Source organism: Euprymna scolopes, chromosome 1 (genome assembly GCF_053919585.1).
Source record: "Euprymna scolopes isolate OS-2025 chromosome 1, ASM5391958v1, whole genome shotgun sequence".
NCBI classification, from domain to species: Eukaryota; Metazoa; Mollusca; class Cephalopoda; order Sepiida; family Sepiolidae; genus Euprymna; species Euprymna scolopes.
This window is the reverse complement of record NC_136482.1, coordinates 110269402-110290942: the sequence shown is the minus strand read 5'-3', so window position 1 is coordinate 110290942 and position 21541 is coordinate 110269402. Positions and strand designations below refer to the sequence as shown.

General features: G+C 34.5%; 1 protein-coding gene across 2 annotated transcripts in view; it reads left to right on the top strand.

Annotated features, from left to right (window-relative positions):
• Window positions 1-20977, top strand: part of LOC145263680 (ubiquitin-conjugating enzyme E2 T-like) — a 42844-nt gene extending 21867 nt beyond the window's left edge. Inside the window, exons 5-7 of one of the 2 annotated variants that reach the window (XM_080120609.1) lie at window positions 2937-3020; window positions 18278-18295; window positions 20711-20977. In XM_080120609.1, the coding sequence (XP_079976735.1) occupies window positions 2937-3020; window positions 18278-18295; window positions 20711-20860 (252 nt within the window). In that variant the 3' untranslated portion in view covers window positions 20861-20977. The remainder of the gene's footprint in view (window positions 1-2936; window positions 3021-18277; window positions 18296-20710) is intronic. The other variant, XM_080120697.1, reaches the window with a different exon arrangement.
• Window positions 20978-21541: the final 564 nt, after the last annotated feature.

Genomic DNA, 21541 nt, shown 5'->3' with positions numbered 1-21541 from the left:
CGTCCGGGGCTTCTCTCATTACTAGTGATAGACTTCGATCATCTAAACATTGTATTAATTCTGCAAAGACAGTTGCGTTCTTTTTAATGAAGTCGGGGTCGTTTGTTTTCAGGTTGTGTTTGAAGTAGTTTGTGTAGCTTTTGGATTTGTAGATATCCTAGAAATTTAACTTGCCACAATTTGAATTTTGATTTGGATCCATCGAAATAAAGACGCATGCTGGGCCCATAACCTCTAGAAGTGTAAGCCATGTTTAGTGTCAGAACAGTTTCCGATGGTTTGTTGTTCTACACAGGTCCTGAGAGGTGACTGGTTTGCAGTAGACAGTTCCACAGAGCAAAAGATTCTTATCGTGTGGAGACGGAAAAAACATGCGAAATTGCTACAGAAAAGGTTTAATATTTATGGAGCAATTCTGGTTTCTGATTGGTCGGTAGCAGAACGTGAATTAATTCCTAGCAGCATCATTTATAAATAGAATCGCCCGACTGTGTGATCATACCCCATTATGAATCAAAAATATTGCAACAAACCTCAATCATGTTGTTGTGCAAAGCCAAAAACTATCAAATCAAACAAAACATGATGAATAAATATTTGAAGATATACAGAACTTGAAGCATAAAAACATTTATCAAAATGATTGTATTCGGTATTAGATAACTCAAAGGGCTGATATGCTGTAAAACAACCGAACAAGAATGGTTGTAAGATGAGGTATTGCTAGCACATCTGTGAAGGTGTGCATAACACTTTTTTTTTATTGACAAAGTACAAAATCAACAACCCAATCCTCAACAGCCTCTTGTAAAAGAAACCTTGCGAGTCTTTCCCAACTTTATCTTTATTACTTTTGAAATTGTTTGACTGAATGTCGATATATGGTTCCGCTTCATAAATTTTTTCCAGATCTTATCTTATTACCATTATTGCAAAGGACATTCCTTTCTTCCTCCGTATGCCAAGCAGAAAAAAGAATTTCTATGAACAGTTTTTTTTTTTTTTTTTTTTTTTTTTTTCAAGGATCTCTCATCTGTAGAACATGTTACCACAAGATTTCTTCCCTGACTCCTACAACATGGTCATCTTCAAATTGCTAAATGCTTGTTTTTAACTATCCTCATAAGTTATCAAATTCATTTTATTCGATGCTATTATAATAATATTCAATGCTGAAAGCACTACATTTCATCATAAATGTTATCTTAAATCGTGTTGGTACGGTCATGTGGATCATTTGACTTTCTAGATAAATTATTGCAGAAAAATGGATGAATTGCAGAAGGTTAGCTGGCCAAGGAAGACATGGAAGCAAGTGATTGGATTTGTCCAATCACTTGCTTCCTATTTTTTATTCTACCCATATGAATTAGAAGGAATTGCAAATTGCGTTGTTATGATTGAACTTGTGCATTCATGATCTGAAAGTTTTGTCTTTTTGTTGTAGATATTGATGGTATGAGGTCCTAAGAAAGCAACCTGTGTCAGAAGCAGAGTTGCATCATTGAATTCCTGGCAAAAGTGCATTGAGAATGGTGGTGACTATGTAGAAAAATAAATCTCAGAACACAAAAAGTTGCTCGTTTTAATGGTACTACTCCCATACTTGTAGTTGTTCACCCTTTTTGTTTTAAAAAAAAGAAAACATAGATGCATTACTTTTGGAACAATCCTTGTATAAAAGGTCTAATTTCTGGATAAGGGAAAAGTGATGTAAAATGAAAAGAGTGAGATTCAATTTTTAATCTATCCATCTTATTGACCCTTACCCTTAAGTGACTTTAAGCTTTGATAATTGTTGATGCTTTAGTAATAAAATTATACGACAAATTATTAAATCTATAATTCTTGCAGATTCAGCTAAAAAATAATAATCTATTATATAGATCTCACCTGTTTGTTTATATGTATGTATGTCTGCCTAAAACTTTTCGGACTGGGTTGAAACTGGTACTGTCTGAAAGGGTAATATTTGGTTGAATAATATATGAAAATTAGAAAAAAACAATCAATTATTTCTATAGAAATAAAAGTTTGAAATGAGGGAGGGTAGCAAAATAATCGTTCCTTCATGACAATTTAGCCAAACAAGCATGCGCGAAAAACGTTCTTTCTTGAATTAGTTTAAAATAGAAAAAAAAAAATGACCTTACCTCGCTCACGCGATCGTAGAGTAGTGCTTATAGTGACAGAGTCGTTGTCTTAAGGTTGCACGTTCGCGCCGACATATCGGACGTTTTTTTTTCTTTTTTTTTGATTTTTAAAGTTTTAACACTTGAACAGGGTTATGCCATTTTTCATTTGTTTATTATTTATTTTATTTATTTTCCCTTTTTTTATTTTTCCATCATGTTCGCTATCTTTTTTTGTTTTGTTTTTGTTTTTCCGATTTTTTAAGAGGTTTTAACATTTAAACGGTTATTTATGCCATTTTGTTTTTCATTTGCTTATTCTTTATTTTCCATCACATTCGGTGTGTTTTTTTTTTTTGTTTTTCTGATTTAAAAAAAAAAAAAATTTTAACATTTAAACAGGATTATTTTGTTTGTTTATTTTCCATTTTATTATTGTTTTGATTTACCCCCCCCCCATACACCTCCCCACACCCGGGCAACACCAGGTAACACCGGGTACCCCTGCTAGACCTAAATATACGGCAGTTAGATTGACTCTGATTCTTGTTTCCTCACCTAAGCAAAGTGACATTAAGCTTCACCAGTACCAAATAGTCATTTCGAAATATGAGGTGTTGTATCTTCTCTCTTGAGCGCGATATATATGCATTTAGAAACTGCTTGTGAATTTGATATTCTCTATAAACTTCCTCCTTTTGATGGATGTCTACCAACAATGAATACCACGGTATTACCGATATCTCTCTATTTTTTTTTTAACTAAATATTTTATTCTATTTTTAATTGTCTTTTTCTTAACAGGCAAATGAATTCAAATATAGCAATGAGGAATTTAATCAAAAAGCTAAACTCTGGACCGAAAAACATGCAATTAAAAATAATTTGGTGAGTATCATTTTCCTCTTTTTTTTTTTTTTTTCTTCTTTATGTACTTATGGAGTTTATGCACTGTACTATTTTTTAAATAGAATTTTCAAGTAAAATCCAATTTTTACTGTATCTTTATTGTTAAATTGTTAGGTAAAATTACAGAATAGTGAAAAAGCCCACTCTATATTAAGAATGGCTTTCTAAATCATTATTTCATCAATTTATGGCAGTCATTAGTAATACTGTAATACACTGCTTTCACCCGCATGAACCAGGACCACCAAAAAAGATTACCTTGAAAATAAATGATAATATGAAAGCGACAGATCTGTTGTATTATGCAGATGTAGTGATGCCATGAGCAGTTAGCTGGGGGTCAGGGTCAGGGTCAAGATAGAGAATTTGGAAGGAAGTATCTAGGTTTTGGCTGGTGCTACCAGATCAGGCTGCCCTGTGGCTTCCTGAGACGAAATGCACCTACATTGACGGTTTTTTGTTTTCTGATCTTTTTTGTAAAACTTAATTATGTTCTGCAAAACCAAAAACAAAAACAACAGCCTATCTCCCTCCCCTTTCTATTTTATTTTTTCCTACCTTACTCCCGGTCCTGGATATGACCTTAAACTACATCCGATGGTGAGGTCCGGCTTACGGGCTTGGGGAGTGTGGAGCCACCTCTTAATTGCCATTGCTCCCAGGTCCACCCTGACCCGGAGTGGTAGTACCTGTTAGGGTCCCTACTATGGGTTAAATAGAAACAGATTTTAAAAAGGAAAAGAAACAACAAAAAAGAAAGAAAAAGAAAACAAATATATTCTATTAAATTATTATTATTATTTTTTTTTTGCCCTGTCGGTAGGGCATGAGAACAAACCGATTGTCCCCCTGCAGAGGGTAAAAATCCCTCAATGGGGCAACCAGTTAGCCGTGGGTTGCTACCCGTAATGTCTTAGGATGTGATCCTGGTGATTGAGCGAACCTAAACCAGGATACATAGAAGTTTAGGCACCGCAACACATTACTTTGGCCCTTACTTTGATTAGACGGGCGGTCGGAGAGGCCCGATCCGACCAATCGGCCAGTCACGCCAAGCCCCACCATATATTGCCCATTCCAAAAACTCACTACTAACACAACACATCCCCCCCTCTCCCACAAATAACCCTACTCTCTAATATATGATGGAAAGCGGTGGCTGAGGGTCGATCGATTAGGTGTGAATATCGATGACGAGGCTGTAAACCCCTCAGGATTGCTACAGATCCCATAGCAATATCAAGAGAGAACAGATAATCATTATGATACCACCAAAGTCGGTTATAACATCATTGTATCTCTGTGGAGGCTGGGCAAATGGGTTTTCCCCTACGCTCTTCCCAAATAGGACTCCGAGGTGGGTGGGGAACAAAGATAACGAAAAAAGAAAACAAAATATATGGCTTATTCCTCCTAAAGACCACCCAACCACCCAAAGAGAACCCACTCTGATGTCTCTGACATCAATAGCTCTGAGGAAGAGACGATAAAACCAAGGAACTCAACATTCGTAGTAATAGAATCAATGAAGGAAACTCCTTTGAGCAAACTATCACCTTTTAAAATTGAAAAAAATCTTAAAACTCTAAAACCAAAGTCTATTAAAAAACAATTTAACGGCAGCCTACTAATAGAAACCCATAACGAAGAACAAACTAAAGAAATATTGAAACTAAAATTATTTGAAAACATCAAAGTCAAATGCTACAGACATCCAACCCTAAATACCTGCAAAGGAGTTGTGAAAAGCCACGAACTTGCACTTTGTCCCTTGGAGGAAATCAAGACAAACTTACAGAAACAGAATGTGTGAGATGTTCGTAGAGTCCAAATCAAAAAAAAAACAGTGAGAAAATCGATACCAACACATATATACTAACTTTTGATTCCCTCACCATACCCAAAGAAGTGAAAGTTGGATATATGAAAATAAATGTAGAAATTTATATTCCAAACCCCCTCCAATGCTTCAAGTGCCAGAAGTTTGGACACCATCAAGATCGGTGCACACGATTACCAGTGTGTGGAAGATGTGGAGAAAGTGGCCCACACATTGACTGCAAAAAAGATTTCAAGTGTGCCAACTGCCTTGGAAATCATGGCGCTGGCTCTAGATATTGTGAAATATAGAAAAGAGAAAAAGAAGTGACCAAACTAAAACATATAAAGAATATATCCTACCCAGAGGCCAGGAAAATCATTGAAACTAAAACATATGCAGATGCAACTAAAAAAACTACTCCAATCAACAATCAAAATGGTCATATACATGTAACGGATACAACTGACAAGAAAATTGATGTCCTAAGCAAACTAAGAAGGAAATGAAAGAACTATTAGAAGAAATGAGGAAAATGAATAGTGCAATGTCTGCAACCAATCCAAGGATAATATTAAGTAAAGACACTACTGAACCACAAAAAGAAACAAAACCACAAACCATTTCTACAAAAACAACCGAACAACCATCAAACACATCACAAGCCAGAAAAGAATTAAAAATCTCCCCAGACAAACAAAAACAGGAAAAGAAAGATCCCGATCTATATCTCGAACAGGGACTCTGACAGAAAATAGATTTGAGGGATTGGAGACGATGGAAGTTGAACACAATTCCAAATGATGAACAAAATATTACAATGGAATATCAGAGGGATAAAAGCAAACCAAAATGAACTCACATTATTAATAACAAATATGAGCCCAGCACTTGTCTGTCTACAGGGGACCTTTCTGAAAGAAAATAATACTATCAACATAAAACACTACACATCTTACAACTACATAAATAAAGATACGGACAGAGCTTCTGGAGGCACATCAATACTCGTGAAGAATGAAGTCCCTCAAAGACAAATAAATATAAACACAAACTTGCAAGCAATTGCAGTTTCAGTGACTCTACATAGAACTATAACACTTTGCTCAATCTACATCCCTCCAAAAGATACAATCAACGAAACTGAGATAACTCAATTAATAAAACAACTCCCTAAACCCTTTTTTCTACTAGATCTCAACAAAAAAACACCCAAATGGAACCTACATAAAGCGGATTGGGAAGACTTCCAGGAACAGTGCAAAAACCAATTAATTATTGAAAAGAAAGATGAAGATGACCATTTGAATTACTTCATTAAAACACTCACAAACATAGCAAATAATACCATACCGAAAACAACCAAAACCAACAATCACAACAAACTTTGGTTCACAAAAGAATTCAGAAAAGCCATCAGAGCTCGACGAGCTGCCTTGAGAAAATTCGAAAAGTACCCAACAAGCGAAAATCTGGATTTCTTCAAAAACAACAGAGCAAAAGCCAGACGAATCATAAAGGAATCCAAAAGAACAACATGGAGAAATTATATATCCAAGATTAATGTGAATACCAAGGCAAAAACAGTTTGGAACATGATGAGGAAAATAGAAGGAAAGTGTAGTAGTACACCAATATCCCACATCTCTAAAGGCAACAAAATATACACCGATCAAAAAGACATTTCCAATAACCTGGCAGATAATTTATCAAAAATTTCATCATATGACAGGCAAACAGAGAAATTCAAAAAGATTAGAGAAAAGGAAGTGAAGAAGAAAATTCTATTTAAATCACAAAATACCGAAAAATACAACCAACCTCTTACCTTGCCTGAATTAAAAGAATCGCTAACCAAATCCCATGACACAGCTACAGGGCCCGATGAAATTCCATATGAAATCCCAAAAAAACTTCCAGAAACCTCAATGAAATACCTACTTAAATTTTCAATATCATATGGTCCAGTGGAAACGTACCTGAGACCTGGAAAGAGGCCACAATAATACCAATCCCCAAATCTGAAAACTCAAACATCCAATCCCAATCAAGTAATGTCTCAGATCCATTGAATTTCAGACCAATAGCTCTAACAAGCTGCATTTGTAAGACCATGGAAAGGATTATAAACAAAAGACTAATCTGGTTCCTGGAAACAGAGAATCTTATTACAGAATTTCAAACAGGATTCAGGAAAAACCGAAGTTCAATAGAGCACATAGTCAGACTTGAAACCTTCTTCAGAGAAGCCTTTGTAAGGAAGGAACACTTAACAGCAGTGTTTTTTGACATGGAAAAAGCCTACAATACTGTGTGGAAGTAGTAATACACACGGACGAAAAAACGCTTTGGATAATCACAGATTTCAAGGTAGTTCTACTAAAATAGCCATATTTTTTAAACCAAAGCACTTCAAGTCTTCAAATTACTACTGTTTTGTTCGGAAATGAATATACTTTCAAATGAATTAATAAATATGAATGTACATTATATATTTTAAGAGTTTTAAGCAAATAAAGTGATAAAAATGTGAACGTCATAAAATGGCGTTTTCGGTAAGGTTTTGTAATGACCCCCCCTGTTTTCTAAAGGTCCGTACCGTGATTGTATGAAGAATTTCGTCATGAAATTTGGGAACCAATCAGTAGAGGTGTTAATCTTAATACTGTCAAGTGTCCGAAATATTTTTGACCATTTCTTTTTTTGTTGTGTCAAAAATAAGACTTTAATATGACTAGTATCGAACATTTTGAAAAAAAAATTCTTCGGACACCCAGTAGTAAGTAAATCAATCTTTTTACTATCTTTATCAATTAAAAGTATTATTTTATGTTGAGTAGGACCGCGGTAATTGATAATTTAAAAGGACCTACCCGAAAAAAAAATTGTTTCTATTTCTCGAATTTGGTCAAATGAAGTAGCTAGATGCTAGTAGCAGCAGCAGCAGCTCCAGCCTGTAGAATCAGCCATAGCACAGCACAGTGTATAAACAACACGCGTTCTTTAATTTTTATTCAAGAACGAATTAAGAAAAACATGAAAATATGAATATAAATGTTCTTATATGTTTAATTAGAGCTATTTTGTTATCAGAATAACATTAGTTTAGAACTATTTGGTTTTCAGAATGTATAATAACAATCCCAACCAATTCGGCATTATGAATCTGTAGCAGTGTCAGAATCTTTGGGAAAATCGCCATTGCAAATTTGACACCCCTAAGACAAAACTGCGAATAAAATATAAAAAAATCGTAATTTCTGTTTTTAAAGTGGGTTTTTTATTTTATTTATGGAATATACTTCCAAAATAAACTATTAAAGTTGTTTCAAACATAATAAAAATATTATTTCTTATTTGTTAAAAAACCGTGTTGACAAAATATCCGCTCGCGGTGATTGAATACGCGGACATTCATTGAATCTGTTGCAATTTCTCACATTTCTCGTCAAATTTAAAAACATGGTTAAAAAAACAAAATAAACTTTTGTAGATTGCATGCACTTTTATTCTTTAAATTAGTTTTGAACAACGAATTAAAACAATGTTTTACTGCGAACAGCCACAAATGTTTTTTTTTCAAAATCAAAATAAGTATCAAAATCTCGTTTATACATAGATTCGAAAAAGTTGTCAAAAAAACAAATATATAACAAATAAATATTATCAAAGGCAAGATAAGTTACTTTTCTACCTAACTGGATAATTTTCTAGTGTTTTTATTTAATGTAACATGTTTATTCAGCTCGAAAAACGTACAGTGTTTACCGATGTATTGGAAAATTAAAAATGGCGCCCGGCCCGACTCTTTGACACGGTAAGTTTGAGAAAAGGAGTTAAAAATAAAAAAAAAACTATACAAAATACTGTTAAAAACTCACCGAATATATGTCAGCCTATGTCACATGTCACGGTAACATATATTGAGCGAGTTTCTAGCAGTATTTTGTCTACTGTTTTATTTTTAACTCTTTTCCACAAACTTACCGTTTCAAGAGTCGGGCGCCATTTTAAATTTTCCAAAACATCGGTAAACACTGTTTTCAAGCTGAATGAACATGTTACATTAAATGAAAACACTAAAAAATTATCCAGTTATGTAGAAAAGTAACTTGCTTTTGATAACATTTATTTGTTATATATTTGTTTTTTGACAACTTTTTCGAATCTGTGTATAGTAATACAAACCCTCAAAATCTATATCAATATTCTTAAAATTTTAAAAGAAAACACATCAAACTACAATTAGGAAGCTTTTTATTTCGTTATTTTTTTTTTCTACTTATTAAGCGAAAGATATTTTTACAACCTGCTCCAGCGTAGTATAAACGGCCTATGGAATTAACACCTTCAACCTCGAAAATAGAAATCAACAAATTTATGGAATTTTCTTTGAAATTTCGCAACGCAGTTTGTTATTAAATTAAAACTAAATATAACATTTTCTGACTTATTTACCTGTTGAATACACACACACACACACACACATATATATATCTTTCTGTAAAATATTTATTTGAAATGGAAACGGCATTTTGCAGTTAGGACAACAAAACAAAAATGAAGTAACGGTTCGTATTCCTAAAACACTCTTTAACCCTAACAATAACACTAAGTTCGAGTGGCAAGCCCCCCCCCCCAACAAAATACCTCTAAGCCACATACAAGCATCTAAAACAAACAAACAAAAAATAGATCCTTCCTTAAAGAAAAATACACATGAAAATAAATTGGTTAACTGTCCTAAAATGCTAGAATGGCCAGGAAATGGTGAATTATTTTACATTAAATTTTTGTGAAACTAACCGCTCCCCCCTCTAATATTGTTTTTGTTAGCTTTGTCTCTGTCAAGTTTTCAGTATGTTCACACATAATTTTCCTTAGCCCTACAATTAATTCAAAGTCCGAATGGCAACCCTCCCCATATTCTCATTGCATAGAAACCCTCTTAAAACTACACATAATCATGTTAAAAAAAAAAAAAAAAAAAAAAAAAAAAGTTAACTGCCCTAAAATGCTAGAATGACCTATATTAGGAAATTATTTTACATTCAATTCTAAAATAATTTGTTTATCTTTCATTAAAGTTTTTCATGGCATTTTATACATAATTTCCTAAAAAGGTAGAATCACATTTTGGAGGGGTGGTCAGAAGGAGTTGAGTGGGGTTAAACAGAAGGTGTTAATCTACAATGATACCAAAGAAATATTGCAATATATTCATTTTTAAATGGTCTTATGTTTAGATTTAAGTTTTTTGTACATAAAGCACATTACAATTTAACTTTGAGTTCTCCAACTTCTTTTCTGTTTATGGATACATGGCATTTTTAAGGAATTGCTGCATATTTATGCACATTTACTGCAGATTATTTGGAAACCATAAACTTTGGGAGATTTTCAGTTGCATATTCTGATTCCTTGTACAAAAATACACTTATATGGTAAATTTCATTTCTTAGTCTTGTGTTTTAACAAAGATATGACAATTTTACTGAAAAAGTAGTGTAAAAAATGTGACGAAACGCATATGGTCTTAAAGAGGGAAAAATATCCAAACGTGTGAGGCACAAAAATAGCCATAACTTCCTTAATTTTAATCAGATTTTAAAAATTTAAAAAGATTCTTTCTTAGCTCATCAAGCTCTTTCTATGCATACCAATATTGAAATATTTCAAGCTATTTCAATTTTTTCATGTGTATTGCTAGTGGAAGTACGGTGTTACAAGGGATCTGAAGGCGCTTGGACTAAAAGACAGAATGCCAATTTTTATTGAAAATTTTTTAAAAAAATAGACGGTTCAGAATAAAGGTTGGCACAGCTCTCTCGGACTTGAAGGAACAAGAGAATGGAGTACCTCAAGGGAGTATACTGTCAGTGACCCTGTTCAGTATCCGAATTAACAACATTGTAAAAAACCTTAACCCTGGGGTAGATTGCTCCCTATATGTGAATGACTTCCTAATATGCTGTAGATCTAGATATATATCTATAATAGAAAGGAAGCTTCAATTGTGCTTAAACAAAGTAATGAGATGGACGGAAGAGAATGGATTTAGATTCTCCAAAAGAAAAACGAAATGCATGCATTTCTGCAAACTAAAGAACATGCATAATGATCCTGTCCTAACCATGGAAGGAATGCCCATACCCGTTACTGACCAGTACAAATTCTTAGGGATTTTATTTGACAAAAAGTTAACATTCATCCCACACATAAACTATCTGAAAAAAAAATGTAACAAAGCTGTAAATCTTTTGAGAGTGGTAGCACATACCGATTGGGGTGCAGACAGGGAAACACTCCTTAAACTTTACAGAGCACTAGTCCGCTCAAAGCTAGACTACGGTTGTTTCATATATGGATCAACCCGAACATCATATATAAAAAGCCTAGACCCTATTCACCATACTGGCCTAAGATTGGCCCGAGGAGCATACAGAACCTCCCCCGTGAACAGTCTATACACGGAAGCACATGAACCCCCACTAGATCTAAGGCGAGAAAAGTTAGCCCTTCAATATTTACTCAAACTGAAGTCTTGCCCAAACAACCCTGCATACAAATGTACCTTCTATCCTAAATATGAAGAACTCTTCAACATGAGAGGAAAAACTATCAAAATTTTCGAGCTCCGAATGAAGGAAAGCATTGAAGAATCGAAAATTCCAATCTCCAGCATTCACAACTTCATACTGCCTAAAACACCCCGATGGACCATGAAACAAGTAGAAATAAAACTGAACCTAAACAAAAAGTCCAAATCTACTACAAACCCTATCGAATACCACGACGAACTTCAACATTTAAAATTACGATATTCAGACTACACCTTTATCTACACAGACGGGTCTAAAAGCAACAATCACACTGGATGTGCAGCAACCTACCATAAAACCACAATGAAGAGAAATCTTCAAAATGAAGCATCTATATTCACTGCAGAGACTATAGCTTTCGATCTAGCACTCAACATAATTTCAGAGGAAACCACCAAAAACTTCATCATTCTCACAGATTCTCTATCAGTCCTATTATCTATACAAAATCAAAAACAAGAAAATCCACTAACAACAAAATTAATAGAAAAAATCAATATCCTTTCAACTACTAAAAACATTATTCTTGTCTGGATCCCCAGCCATGTGGGGATCAAAGGCAATGACAGGGCAGATACAGCTGCAAAAAGATCTTCTCACCTTCCAACTGACGATTTTAAAATTCCACATACTGATCTTAGACCCCAGATAAAAGCATACATACAGGAAAAATGGCAACTGCGGTGGAGTCAGCAAGAGGGCAGCAAATTATACTCAATCAAACCTGAACTTAAGGAACGATGTCCGGACATCAAGAGATCACGCCGAGAAGATGTGATACTGACTCGGCTGCACGTAGGACACACCAACTTTACTCATTCTTATATACTAAATGGAGAATCGGAGCCAGAGTGCATCCCATGCCAGGAGACACTCACAGTAAAACATATCCTAGTTTGGTGTGATGACTTCGCCCCAACTAGAAAATTAACAAATATTCTAGCATACCTAAGGAAAGTAAATTTATATAAGAAAATTTAAGGAAATTTAAAGTCACCCAAATATACACATCCATGTATAAATACATTTAATTTCTCAGTTCAATTTTATAAAAAAAGGGAGGAAAAGCTGAAAAAGCCACCCGCCTCCATAAAAAAATAGTTAAAAAAAAAAAAAGGACTCCGGCATTAAATGACCACATAGGTTGATATGCCGTAAAACCAATCAATCAATCAATCAATCTAGGTTTTGGTGAATGTGAGCTGAGGAAAAAGTGGCTGTGCCCAGTTCCTGGTAGTAAACTTAGAGACAATCTGATTTCTTGTTGCCATTTGGGGCATGCTGGTTGTTCAGAAGTACTAGGAGAATTGGATCTTGAGACAAGAGGGGCGAGGCAAATTGAGGAAAAAAAACCTTCAGAGTGAGTTAACTGAGATACTGAACTTTAGCTAAGATGTAGACCTCAGTGACAGGACTCCAACAACACGTGTGCACCTCTACGTTCGAATATGTATCGATCGGCACTTACCCTATTTGGGTTTAACTGACTGCCTCCAAAGGAGGAAGTTTCATGGGAGTATGCAATTCACAAGCGCTCCTCAATCACATGTATATCCCCGTTAGGGGAGATGACGATGGTAAGTTTTTGCAACTCTTGCAAGGAGGTGTCGACGTCCTCCTACATACAGCACCTGGAATTCCCAAATTGGTCGCCCATTTTAGTAATAACCAGGCTCAACGTTGCTTAACTTTAGTGATCTGACCGGAACCGGTATGTCAACGTGATTATGCTGTACTTTTTCTATAGTATATGTAAATTTCAAACTACTGTTTTTATTTTGGTTACTATTTTCACAACATGACCTTCTTCAGGTACATCTGTCTTACTCTGGATTCTTTGTCATTTCAAACTGAACCCTTTGTTTAATCGAAGTGGGTGGATTGACCTTTTTCTGTCAGTCATGATAGATGCTTTAAGTAATTCTTAATTATATTCTTAGTATCGCCTGCACTGAGAATCAAACCTTCAACCCCAGAAGAATATCACTTAGAACTGATTATACTTAACTTTTATCCATTGCGCCATTGCTCCATGTGGACGATCAAAGTATGAATTTTTAGAGGCTTACACAGATTCTTGCTTAAAATGTATAGTATTAATACTTATTTGTTTTATTTTCCATCTGTTGAAGTTCTCGGAAATCAAGGAGCCCACAAACTTAACTTTATATGAGACTAGCGGGGGTGGGGGGGTACCCGGGTGTTTGAGGTGTGTGTGTTTTTGGGTAAATCAAAACAAAAATTGTTGCGTGGGTTTTTGTTTAAAAAAAAAAAAAAAAAAAAAAGTTTTGGTAGGTATGTAGGACGGATTGAACCCGAAGCCTTGACGCGCAGTTGGAAAATAAAGTGTGAAAAAAAAAAAATGCTACATTTAATGGAAACATGTTTGAATTTATTTAAGTCAGATTAAGAATTGTCAGGTGCATATACTTGACGACTTAATGAGGTCAACTTTCAGTGCGGGGCAGTATTTTATTTACTGTGGGTTTGTTCGCTTCTTTTTTTTGAAAAAGTCGAATCCACATGCGGCGATCGAAAAATATTGAATATTTAACTTTTGAAAGTCTGGCAAATTAAATAGACAGGTGACCCCCGTTAACTTGTAAATATTATGATTTCGACGTGATATATAAAGTTTTAAGAAGTTGTGAGCCGACCAATCACTTCTCGAAAAAAAGGCCTTTCTCGGATATACACGAAAACGCGCGCGCACACACACACACACACACAAACAAACATTTTTGCTTTCATATATATAGATAATAGATGAAAGTAGTTTACTTGGAGCATTGTTTAACGTGTATATAAGAAATTTAAGTTTATAGAATGTAGAATAATGCAAAGGTGTGGCGGATGGACTCAGATTGACGCAACTTAAGATATAATAGTGGAACCAGCTATGCATTTTCACTTTTCTTAATCCAATTCATGTGTATATGTATAACCATACATATATACAAAGGGTTTCTTTTTTTTTTTTTTTTTTTTTTTTTTTTTAATTAGTACAATATTTTAAATGTAGGATGTTCTTACTTGCGTCAGGTGGTCAAGTGGTGTATCTGATGCTATATTTCAGGATATCTCCCCTTCGTCAAGTGTGTGTTCAAATGTGCATGACTGGTTTTATTGTATATGAGACTAAATATAAATATACAAGCAGCTGCTATATTGACACCCCTCCAGTTTGTTCATTATATATATGACCAAATGAAGAATTCAAAGAATTGGAGCAAATTAATAAAATAACTGCCAAGACCTTTTATTATAAAAGGAGAATCTGAAAATAATGAGATATGAGGAAACAATAAAACTGAAGGGAGAAAATAGAATCTGTACTTCGTGAACTTGAGATGTTTGTACAATAATAGAACAAACATTCAATAGGCACTAATTCTACAATAGACAATCAGTAGCCATTGTATATTTTATTTTCTTAGAATTTTAGAAAAGTAATAACTATTGTAGTATTTGTTTTTAATTTTGTAGTATTTTGTTTTGTAGAAGCAATCGTTTTATATGAGAAATTAGTATGTTGTGATGAGTCTAACCATCTATGACTGCGTCTGTATCGCTATCACTTCCTTGGATTTCTCGTTACTAATTTATCTTACTACCTCAACTGTTCTACATTTATTAACCAAAGAATTTTCACCGATTATTTCAACGTAACTGTACCAACAGAGTCTCCTGTTCAGCACACATCTTCCTATACTGTCCAGATTTTATTCCTCTGAGTCATCAAAATTAAGCTTTTCTTTAAAACTCGTACCGTATATTTATTGTATCATTCTCATATTGTGAAACCACGCGCTACCCCACCAATGGCTTGCTGCCCCAATGATGTGTCCTGTGGCTTTGTTCTCTATTGTCTTGTCTTCTTATGGCCGTATCGTAATGGTCTTTCACACTGGCGACTGTCGGTTGCATGTGCACAGGTTCACAAGTAGGAAACTAAAATAAGACGGAAACAAGGACTCTGATGCTTCACAAATATGATCCTGGGTGTGTGTTTCTACATGCTAAGGTTCACCTCTATGTCCTGTCCAGGCTTGGTTTGTCTGTTACCGTCAGTTCATCTTGATCTCCCAAAGCTTTTCTGACGTGGCCCATATCATGATCTGTCTCCAGTCCTGAACTGATCAAGTGTTTGACTGAAATCCCAATTGCCGATTGTTGCCAAAAACCACTCCCCGACTTTGTCAATCGGATACTGTCATAAAAATTTCATTCTGACGTTAAGTGTACTGCTGTAAAAACTCATTGACTGTCACAAAACACTAGCCTTGAAAACTGCTCCCTCACAGTCATAAAACCAAAAATATCTGGGGTCCATTGTTCAGTCCTTTTGCTATCGTCATTGATCACACTCTGACAATCTCATGTCATTTCTTTCATCTTCCTAAACCTACTTTGTTTTCTTTTCTCACCTTTTATCTTTTTTCGTCTTACTTTTTAACACTTTATAACAAAAGTATCACAATATCATTTCCCTCCATGCAATGCATATCCTCAAAGTTCATTGCCGAAATTTCACTTCCATACATCATTACACATGCATCCTTGATAAACTCTTGATTGCTAATGCTCTGCTCATCACTAATGATAGAAGTTGATTGAACTTTATCCATCCACTCACAACTCTTGCAATCACACTTACTCCTCCCTGTGCTCCAATGGTATCACCAAATAACAAAACTTCATATTTTCTCCACATCTGAGTCCTCATCCACCTTCATTTCTTTACACTTTTTGCACATAAACTGGTTATCATCTTGCAATCACATCACACTTTTTGTTACAGGCTCAAATTTTTTTTTTTTACAAGAATTGAAAATGGGTTAGTAAGAAAAAAAAGTTATGCTAAAACATATGTAGTCTTAAAAATAAAAATACAAGGAATCTTGGTGTAAATATTGAAAGAATTTTTAGGAAGCGTTGAGTGGATTTAAATGACAAAATTACCCCTTCAGTAATGCACCCCATGGAATTTGACTTGGCACAAGTTTTTAAATTTCAAATTTAATTTCTTATGACACATCTTGATGAACTAAGTCTAAATTTGTCAATACTGAAACGATTAGGGAGATAGAAAATGAAGCGTGTGACTTGACATGGCAAAATAATCCTATATGATGATGATGTATGGTTACAAATAATAAACAAAATTAATGATCATCATAGCATTTGGCTCCATCTTGAAATCCATCATTGGACAGCGTCCAAGGCATTCCTTAGGTCAGCATTGGAGCATTAGTCTGCATGCTGGCGCTTCAAAGACACTTAAGCCTCCTGTACATAGCTCCACTTGTGTAGGTTGTCCTGTAATTTGGTAAACTTTGATCTGTCCCAGTTGAGTGTTATCACTCTTTCTTGGGGAGTGCTAAGCTTGCTGGGAGATCTTTCTGTGTGTGAAGAGCCTCATTGTTGTCTTTGACTGATTCCACAATGCAGTTGGAAGAACGCTGATATTGTCCATCCAAATCCTGTGACAATGGCAAAACACTTGTGGAATAGTAGTTGCTGCGGCACCGCTTAATGTCCATATAAGGGATAGCAATTGTTGTTTTGCTTGTCATGCTCTGTCTTTGCTAATGCCTCTGATGCATCTGCTGCAGAGCAATTCTGGACATCTTGAAAACAAGTGACAAATTGGTCAATTTCAGGTTGCCAGTAATTGTTCTGTGTGCCTTGTTGAGCTGGATGTCGACCTTTGTAACCTGAGCAAAATGAACTTGTGCAGTATTCTGTGGTCAAATGAGGTGCTGAATGTCATAACTCTGTAAGCAGCATCATGGGAAAATATCAACTTAGTATATCATTTTATTCCCCATAGCCTCCTCTTAACACATACAAGAGTAGTTATGGCCAAATTCAGACTGGAACATGGGTAGAAATCGACTAATACACCACCACAGTCCACCCACTCATCATATAAGGCATTTATATTCATTTTACAATGAAACCTCTCTTCGGTTTTAACATTATCCTCTCCCAATGTTTGAAACTTGGAAAGCAACCAGCGATGGTCTTGTTCCTCAGATCGATAATGGTCCTTTGTGTACGTTTGATGTCGCCTGTAGTGTTATTGGCGGTCACCTGGCTCACAGAATCAGTGTCTTAACTCGGTAAACTTGCTGCTTATTATTATTCCTTTTAATCTTTTTTATTATTCTGTAAAAGTAAAACTGTTCAGTGTTTTAATAATTTTATTACTATGATAATACATTTTTTGCAACAGCAAAAAATGTGTGTTTGGAAGTTGCTAAGCTTTAACAGCATTTTTCTCTGATTTTGTTGGTGACGTTTACCGAGTTATGACATTCCGTGCCTCAAATAGCACAAAGAAAAATCAATATAAAGTTTTGATGATGTTCTGCATAATTTTGGCATGTTTCGAGTTTGTAATTTAAAAAAAGAATACATTGCTTACTTTTTACTCTTTGTTTCAGTCTTATGGTTGAAGACTTGTTTTACTTTTGTTTTATTTTAATTTTAATTTTTTAATTTTAATATTTTTTAGGGAATTATAGTCTTCATAAGAAGACACCAACAATGTTAAGTTGTCTCCCTTTGTAGTAAGATAAAAGGTCTTCTGTTTTTTATGTACAGTCCTTTGAGTGATCTCCCTTGCTTTTTGTTATCGATTATCGACTGGAAAACAAAGGTGGAGATTTAAATAAACGGCTGTGTGTCTTTGGAATTATGTGAATAATTAAATAACAATGTTTTTCTGCATAGTTTTAGCATGTTACATGCACATTCCGATTTCGGATTTTTAAAAAATGAACATTTTTCGTTTTTATGCTTCGTTACAGTTTCGTTCCAGTGTTCAGGTTTGTTTTGAATTGTCTTATTTAGGATTTTTTATTTTTTAACATTATGCATTTAGTTTTTGGGTTTTCTTAAATTTATTTTTACTTTTTGTTTCAATTTTATTCCAGTGTTCATGTTCATTCCAGTACGTTCTGTTTTTATTTAGATTTTTTTTTTTTTTTTTTTACAAACATTTATATTTTTTATTTTGTCTTACTTGTATGATTCAGTTTTTATTTTTTACTCTAGTTTTGTTCCTATGTTCATATTTCTTTTACAATATACATTGTTTTCAAATTAAAAAAAATATGTTTCATATTTTGTTTCTACTCTGTTATGTCGTTTTGATATGTTTCATTCCAGTTCCAATTTTTTCCATCAACCCAAACCCGCCAAAGTTTTTAAGGCTAAGGCTCCGTTCAGTCTCGACAACCTATGGACACCCACTAAAGGGTGCCTTTACGTGAAATGCTTGTGGCAATAGTTGCGCAATCTCTAACCACACCTCTCTTGAGTCAACATTGTTTTTAATTTCAGTCGCAAGTGTATATAAGTTCAGGAAAACTGGAAATAGAGATAAGCAGAGAGCATATGCAGCACTTAGTATTCTCTAATGGTCACCCATCTGGTACTGGCCAGACTCATTATTGCTTAACTTCAGTGATCTGGCAAGAACTGGTGTGTCAACGTGATTGTGCCATATTCCTCCAAAGTATTACTTCTATAAATATGTTTGATTTTATTTGCTTTTTGTCTTTTTGAGATGGAAGGAGGGTGGGAATAATATTTAAAAAAAAAAAAAAAAAAAAAAAAAAAAAGCGTTGTAGAAAAGCAAAGTTAAAAATAATCCTCCATTTTCTATTTAGCATTGTTTTGAAAGACGTGGAGTTGTTCATGTACATCAATTCCACTGTTTCGTTCAAGCAAGCAAGGTGAGATGGAGATTGATTGTCGAGTTGGAACAGCTATGTAATGAAGCTGTGTGCTCTTATTGTAACAATGTTGATGAACAAGAAAAGCAGCAGCAGCCGCATTTATAGCATGTATGCAAATTGGCAATTTTGCATGCGCTGACATCACAGGAAGAAGGAGAGAAAAGTAAAATAAAAATAGACCTCATGGTCAGAAAACCAGAGAGAGAAGGTTTTGACACGTGTTGACGTGAGCGAACACATGGGCGATAATGTCAATGAAAAGAAAAGGCAGAAAAAAAATGACAGCATATGGTCGAACAAAGGAAGCGACTGGAGGTGTTTTGACTAGTGTGTGGCAATAGAAAAAATGCGCGGTGGGCTTGGAAAAAAACTGGAGAGATAAGTGACGACAGAGACGGCATGAAAGAGTGTCTTGACAGATATGTTTAACGCGTGAGCGATATTTTGATACGGTGAAGTGTGTTGTCGGAAATTACTGGAATAAATGCTTTTTTCTTTTTTATTTACCTATAAAAAAAAAAAAAAGCAATGCTGAGTTGTATTTTTATGTCCTTCCTTGTTTGTTTGTTCTTGCGACAGTATCAGATGTGTGGGTCCGAGTGGTTGTAATGATACAGTTAAAGTATAACGATCACATCACAGCTAGTTCTTCTTTCGTACGCCTCCAGTGCTCTTTGTGGGGTGGTGTGAAATTTTAGTATCAGTCAAGAAGTATGTCTACCAATCAGTTATCCAGATGATCTATTGTTGTGAGACAGGCAACGGAAAGTGGTCAATCGACAAAAGGTGGAAATCTTTAACAGTGACCATCTCTATTGTATTTTATGTTGCTGGTGAGCAGACCATGTCCTGAATGTTATTTTCTGCCAATATCTCAATCTGAAGTCTCAGCCATTTGTATTATTAAAGCAATGTCTTTGTTGGTTAAAGTATGTAGCTCGTCATCTGAAGTGGAGAATTTGTGACTGTTCTCTGTCTGGATGGCACAAGTGTATGTCTGTAAAAATTTGAGAATGTAGTCTACAACCATCTGGTAAAAACCCATTTGAGCTTTCAGATTCACAAGTGTTAGTCTTCAATAGTGGAATCATCATTAGTTAACTATCTCTTATGACCCTGATCAAAATTGCTGTGTGTGGACAACCATTGGGTTAGGACATGGTCAAGGCTAGGAAAAAAGCTAGCTTGATCCAACCAGGGTGAATGAAGTTGCAATAATGACATGTATAAACCACAAAAAATGAAAACTACCTAGGGAAGTGGAGATCTTATTCAAGATTATAAAAAAACAAACTACATTTCTAAAAATGTATTTTTTATGACTAACTTTTTCAATTTTTGTTTTTCAATTTCTTTGTTTTTCATTAAAACATTTTTTCAAATTTTTTTTTTTTCAAATTGTTTTTTTTTTTTTTTCAAATTCGTTTGTTTCAAATTGTTTTTTTTTTTTTTTTTTTTTTTTTTTTCCAAATCATATGTACGTGTGTTTTTTATCTGTAGGAAAAACCAACTCCTTTGACTGAGAAACCTTCTGAAGATGCTGTCATGCCTGAAAAAGCTGAACCTGTAAATTCGAACAAGCGATCTCTGCCATTGAAGGAGGCTGACCAAGAAATTAGTAAAATGTCCAAAACTCCTAAATCATCATGATTCTTATCCTATTACATATTTATATATTTTCAATTTATTTCCTCTGCTCTGACAATATTTTAAATTTAAAAAAAAAACATTGACTATATTTCAGTAAATAAAAGTATTTTTTTTTTTTTTTAGTTTTGTTTTTTATTTTAGTTTTGTTTTTCCTTTGATTTCGTTTTTCACATTTATCTGGATTTGACTTGTGCATACTTCAGAGAGCTTTGTCACCTGATTGAGAACAAAATTATGGTTTGGGGTTAGTTTTTCAGCTGTCATGAAGGCATACCAGTATCAACCTTTATCTGATCGGTATATATCTCTTTGTGGTCATCCTCTTAATTTTTAATGAAATTGTTATGATTTCTTTACATAACTAGAGCTTAATTCCAGGAGTTATTTGTTTATTTTTTATGGAGATCGCTCTGGACAAGGCATGAAGGAAGAAGCTAAAGAATAATACTATTTTAAGGTCTTAAACTAGCCATTAATGTTTGAATAGATTCTGACCCACAAAACAAATTTTTCCTTGTTTGCCAGAAACCTCGCTCATGGAATATGAGGACTAAAAGACAAAATAAGGGAGCAAGAGTTACGAGGTTGTTGGAAGTAAATCCAAGGTCCACTTCTGACTCTCAGACGTAACAACTATTATTTTTTAAAGCAATTTAAAAACTGTTTTCACCGCTGAGCGCA